At 35.0% G+C, this 6,602-nt stretch overlaps 1 protein-coding gene across 2 annotated transcripts; it reads right to left on the bottom strand.

The window, feature by feature from the left end:
- Window positions 1-915: 915 nt before the first annotated feature.
- LOC126627963 (dof zinc finger protein DOF2.5-like) lies at window positions 916-2,845 on the bottom strand. Of its 2 annotated transcripts, none has more exons than XM_050297542.1 (2): window positions 2,725-2,845; window positions 916-2,249 (listed from the first exon to the last, which is right to left on the bottom strand). In XM_050297542.1, the coding sequence occupies exon 2, from the start codon at window positions 2,223-2,225 to the stop codon at window positions 1,404-1,406; it is 822 nt and encodes a 273-aa protein (XP_050153499.1). In that variant the 5' UTR covers window positions 2,226-2,249; window positions 2,725-2,845; the 3' UTR covers window positions 916-1,403. The 2 variants fall into 2 exon arrangements, with proteins under 2 accessions (XP_050153499.1, XP_050153498.1); XM_050297541.1 differs by having other exon boundaries at window positions 2,622-2,775.
- Window positions 2,846-6,602: the final 3,757 nt, after the last annotated feature.

Here is a 6,602-nt window from a genome sequence, read left to right as displayed (position 1 = left end):
AACTTTTTTAATTAATTGTTAAATTATTAGACCTATTTCTAATTTATTTTTTATTTAGTTGGACTTCTGGGTCCATCAGTACATAATGAATTTTTTGACAAATTACGATAAAAGGACCACATTGATTTGAGACATCTATTTTAGGACTATATTGATCAATTTCAGGGACCATCTTGATGGTGTGAGTCAATTTCAGGAATCATTTGTGATAAAATAAAAAAAATAAAAAATAAAAAATAAAACTTGTGAGACCTATTTGTGTGTCATATGAGCACATTGATTTGTGACGTCTACTTTCAGGAACTACATTGATCGATTTTAAATTTTAGGGACAATCTTGATGGCATGAGTTAATTTCAAAGATCAATTGTGAAATAAACCCTTAATTTTATTTAAAGGTAAAATTAAAGGTAGGCCTTCATCATTTTAGGTGCCCAATTTGTTTTCTAACGAAATGCTTTCATAGCTGGAGGAATCTCAGTTGTGTATAGATAAGACGTCAACCCTAACACCTCATACCCGCCTTATTCTTGTGTGCTTCGAGAAAAATCTGTGTGGAGTTGCTCTCACGAGATAGACCAATCCATTTAAAGCATAGTATGTGTTTAAGAAATAATATTGATTATGGATACATTCATGTCGGCATTGTTAGGTAACAAAAACGACCTTAAATAAATTTTTATAGAAAGATTTTAGTGCATAATACTAATGAGTATTATTATGTGACAAAAATAACTTTAAACAAATATTTATAAAGAGAGAGCTTAGTAAACTATTCAGCATTATCATGTAACAAAAATAATTTCGAATAAGTATTTATAAGAGAGAGAGAGAGAGAGAGAGAAAGAGTTGAGTAAATTATGCAGCATTATCACGTAACAAAATCAACTTCAAACAAATATTAAGAGGGAGAAGTTATAATTCAATCTAGTTCATAGACAAAAAGGGAAAGCGCAAGTGCGCAACTGATACACTAGTACATTAACTAGATCAACAAGTCTATAAAATAATACAACAAGTGCATTATCAAATGCATGTCCTGGACTTGATAGAAGAATGCATGAATGCATGTCACGTTTCCAAGAGCCTTACATTCATTTGTTCTTCTATATCCCCTACTCGATATCAAGTACTGGATTTACAAAACCCTCTTGTAGAAAGCCAATCCAAAATAAGAAAGGGGAGGAATACTTACATACATACATACATATATATATATCTATATATATATATTAACAAATTAGAAACCACATTTTATCCTATCTGTTAGTTCTGAACAACTTCAAATAAGTAACCCAACTTTTAAGGGCAAAAAAAATAAAAAAGGAAGAAACTAAAAGTGAACATACACTTTCTTTCTTGTCTTTTTTTCTCCCTCATCCGATCCTTCACTTATTTAATCATCACCACGAGCCTCCACCTAATAAACCATTCCAATACCCTGTTGGGTTCCCTTGCCCCTTGTTCTGATGATGATCAAGTACTTCATGATGACCTGCAGTGCTTGAAATCTGTTTCAAGTGATGATCCCCAAATGGAAACAATATCCTTCCACCATTAACATTCTCATGATCATCCCCTCCATACCTATTTCCAAGCCCATCAACACAAAAACCAAGGCTTGTTGGTTTGAATTCTTGCAGCGAGAACCCTACTGATGATGGTGGATAGAGTACTGTATTTGAATGATGATCAGGCATATTCTGGGTTGGCATGAATGAATTCACACCTCTAGAAGCAATGCCAGTCCTAAGAAGCTCCATAGCTGAAAGATTAGGAGCTGATGAGGAATTGGTACTGTTGTTGTTTTCCATTGTAGTACCATGGTAATGTGCATCTATAGAATCAAAGGTCAGGTTAAGATCTTGGCCTTCATGGGTAACCCTAGGGTTTTGGTGAGATGATGAAAAGTGTGAAAGGGTTGTTGGTGGGTTAAGATCAGGAATAGTAATCTTTGACGATACTGAAGCCGATGAGGATGTGGATTTCTTGTTCTTCCTTGAACCTCCTCCAACTGGGACATTTCTGAGAGTTCCACCTTCAGTCCAATACCTTCTGCATGTCTTGCAAAAGTACCTTGGTTGAGTGAGGCTGTAGTTGTTGTAGTAACAAAACTTGGTGTTGGTTGAACTGCACCTTGGACAATTCAATTGCTCTTGAGGTCTAGCCCTTTTCTCCAACACTGACCTTGTGCATCCATTGGATCCCATCTCATGATCTTCCATGGGCTTCTCAAGTTCTCCACTTCCCTAATTATAATTAATTGACAACCTCCCAATATTAAGAGAGTGAAATCAAAATTAAGAGCCCTAATTCATTTTAATGAAAATTAAACAAAACGAACAATATATCCTACAGATGCACACGGATCTAGAAATCTAAATAAACATGGAGATAGATCATCATAACAAGTAGCTGCCTAGCTAGAAGTATGAAATAACCTTTTATCTTTGGATTAAAGATATCCAAATACCCCACACAGTAATTATACATATGTTTCAAACACTTTGGAGCTTGATCTGTCTTTCTAACCAAGATTAATTAAATTTGGCTCATGGAACTAATGCACATTAAAGAAAGGAAAAAGAATACATAAGAAGAAAAATTATAAATCCCCCCACCTGCAGCCATTGAGCAGTATCCATGAATTCAGAAGAGAAAAGGAAAGAAGGGAAGCTGATGACTTCACAGAGAGAGAGAGAGAGAGAGGGAGAAAGTGTTCACCTTCTTTGTCTGCAGCTGCTCTAAGCGGAACAAAGAATGTTTTAGATTGTCTTTTAGATTTTGTGTGCGCTTATCGCTTTATGCATTGGCTTACTTTATGATTGATGATGAAAGGAAAAATAAAGAAATGTCTTTATTTTGACTATAACCCCAAAAATGTCACTGCATTAGTGCTGTTAATTGTATTATTTTATGTGAGATTTTTGTCTGCTTTTGCTTAGAAAATTCATTTTTATTCATCTTTTGTGGAATCATTAGTGTATGTAGTGATGGTGGTGGGTGGGTTTCTCTTTATTGACCTCATAATGCTAAAGTCTTGATTCTTGTTCTTCATTGTCACCCTCTCTTTTAGATGTTTTCTAAGGACCATACATGAACATGGATTAATGGTTCTTTTCGTTCATCGAAGTATTGTAATTAAATTTCTTAAAGTATCCTCGGTATGCTCAATTAAATAGGAAAGGTTACAGAAATCAAAATTTTAAACTAAATTTTATAAATTGTATGACATGGTTGTTGATGATTAAATTATTATTTAAATGCTAATTCATGTGCTTATTTTATATTGGTGACACATCATATGATTTACAAATTTGGTCTAACAAATTGGTGTATCAATACATGTGAGTTTCATCTTTATTAGAGAGATAGTTCATACAAACATGGTATATAAACGAGATAAGAATAGCATTTTTGTTAAGTATAGTGTTAGGAGATCAAATTTCTAAACCAAATTTTGTAAACCAAATTGTAACATCCCACATCGCCCAGGGGAGCGATCCTTAAATGTATATTCTCATCCCTACCTAGCACAATGCCTTTTGGGAGCTCACTGGCTTCGGGTTCCGTCGGAACTCCGAAGTTAAGCGAGAAGGGGGGTAGAGCACTCCCATGATGGGTGACCCACTGGGAAGTTGTTCGTGAGTTCCTAGAAACAAAACCGTGAGGGCATGGTCGGGGCCCAAAGCAAACAATATCGTGCTACGGTGATGGAGCGGGCCCGAGAAGTGGTCTGCCCTGGGCCGGGATGTGACAATTGGTATCAGAGCCAATCCTTGGCCGGAAGTGTGCCAACGAGGACGTCGGGCCCCTAAGGGGGGTGGATTGTAACATCCCACATCGCCCAGGGGAGCGATCCTTAAATGTATATTCCCATCCCTACCTAGCATGAGGCCTTTTGGGAGTTCACTAGCTTCGGGTTCCGTCGGAACTCCGAAGTTAAGCGAGAAGAGGGCTAGAGCACTCCCATGATGGGTGACCCACTGGGAAGTTGCTCGTGAGTTCCCAGAAACAAAACCGTGAGGGCATGGTCGGGGCCCAAAGCAGACAATATCATGCTACGGTGGTAGAGCGGGCCCGGGAAGTGGTCCGTCCCGGGCCGGAATGTGACAAAATAATGTTAATGAATTATTTCTTATCAGTGATACATCATTTAATTTGTAAATTTAGTTTAAAAATTTAATCACCTTGCATTATATATATATGTGTGTGTGTGTCAAGATTTTAGTCATACAGTCCGGAGGAATAATTACCTACCATGCATGCAGTACTAGTAATTTAGATGATTGAGTCGAGTCTTCTCAACCTTTTTCTAAAGTGTGTATATATCTATATAATTTACCGAGATTGAGCTACTTTAATTATCCTTCTCAAAAACAACAAAGTAACAAATTTTCTTCTTCTTTTTTAACAAAGCATCTTCAAAGATTGGCTCATGTTGAGGTACTTTAATTAACCTATTCATATTTTTGAGCAGTACTATTGTTTTTCTCGTTTCTTTTTGGTATGTCATAAAGATATATAGACTAATTTGATAGAAGTATGGGACGAGTTTAAAGGCACAATCATATTATTAGAACCCTAATTGATTAATGATATTAGTAATTAGTTCAAGGGAACCTATTATATATATATATATATATATATATATATCTGGTGGAGGCTCGGACCAATCCATATTCTCATAGACAAAAGTTTTTATTTTTTATTTTTTATTTTCTAGTACAACGATGTATTTTACACTAAGAGAGGGTGGAGTTCGGTTAAGCCATATAATGGGCAACCTAGTTTAGTATCGAATTCGCCATCCACAAGATTCGAACCTAAGACCTCTCACTTACAAGTGAAGAGGAATATCACCGTATTGAGTGGCTACATAGACAAAAGTTAATATCTGTCGTATAAATTGAAAGAATAAAATCATTTAAACCTCTATTAATTAAGTCGATTTAGTGGTGCTAAAAAACCCTAGCATGCATGAAGTTGTTTGAAACACTAGCTGAAGTAGCATTAGAGTGAGATATGAGAAGTGGTGCTAATAAACGTTCATATTCTCATTAGAAATAAGAAACAATTAGTCGTAGTTGAGTAAAGTAAATTAATTATGAACTCCCTTAGCTAAACAGATAATTATCAATTTTGGAGACTAATTAAATGGAAAATGAAAATTTGAAAGAGTAAGGAGGAAGTGAGAGATTAGTAGGAGAGCCGACAATAAGCGACAAAAGGAAGAATGGGCGGGACCCAAATAATGGGCGGTAGAAAAGAAAAGAGATGGAAAGAGAGAAAGCGGAGGAGATGATAATAGAGAGTAATAAGTCTTAGTGTGGGTGTTGGGATGTCTTTTATGTGATGGTGACATCCAGTGGCATGCTTGATGATATTGAATGATCTGTTCGAAACAGCCAAACCCAAAGGACTCAAATTCCCACTGCCTCTTTCTTTTTCAGAGTTGGAGGCTTGCAGATGGCCAGATTGCCACAGATTGGGCGTTCTCTTCAGTCTTTTCCTTCCTACCAAGTCCAATTCAACCCAACCAAAGTTAATACCCCACTGCCTCAACTAGGGTTTGTATAATGTGTGTTCTATTAGATTAATTCTATTGAAACTAATATACTTGTCCAAGTAGCACTACTGATGGTACGATACAAATAATTGTTATGTGTTCAGATAGTCCATGATTATGTCTGTTAAATAGTGTCATCGGCTGTAAGAAAGGTCTACAATCTTTCGTATTATATGCCTCTTTTTAGTTTTTATCTCATAGTAGTGAGCTTTTATCTCATAGTGGTGTATTGTAATTGTACATTCATAAAAGAATGTATAATACTTTTTGCCGGACGATGATATTCTAATCTATATATCATCGGCACTAGTTGATCAATTAGCAATTGCTTTCAGACGGTAGTCATAACATAAGGTTCATATGCAGGACATAAATAAAGTAGTAAGATCGTATGGTCGTATTTTCCTTGTTGATTCCAACAAAACAATATCGAGAATCTAAAATTTTAAGATACGTTCATTGTTCAGATTTTTGTTAGAAAGATAATTTGAAATAATTTAGTTTTGATCATAATTAACTACAATATCAATCCAGAAAATCTTAAAATATATATAATAATTAAATACGATATGATTAACAATTCAAAGCCTTTTGTCTTTTGAAAAAATATTATATAACTGCACTGCGGTAGGGGAGAAAGTTTTACATCTTTACGCAAAATTAGTTTATTTTTGTTTACAGAAGACGAAATTAGCTTATTTTTGTTGTTCCTCTTTAAACTTGTAGCTCTGAAGTGCAGCGGCAATGCGTCAAACATAATTATTGTATTGGAAATTATGAGTTAGAACAGTGTTATAGCTAGCATATCCAACATGAACACATTGTTATACCTTTTTAAAGTTTAAAGTTTATCTTTTCTTGTAGAAAATGGGATGACACTGGTTGATGGGGATCCGGTCACTAACTATTATATAATAAATTTCATAAAAAAAAAAAAAAAGAAGATTATATAAATCAACATTTGGTTTTTTTTTTTTCACGTTAATTTGAAAATATCTGTTAGGTACGTAATTCATTTGTTGATGCACAAAAT

This window comes from Malus sylvestris, chromosome 7 (genome assembly GCF_916048215.2).
Source record: "Malus sylvestris chromosome 7, drMalSylv7.2, whole genome shotgun sequence".
Lineage (NCBI taxonomy): Eukaryota > Viridiplantae > Streptophyta > Magnoliopsida > Rosales > Rosaceae > Malus > Malus sylvestris.
This window is presented reverse-complemented; position numbering and strand designations above follow the sequence as displayed.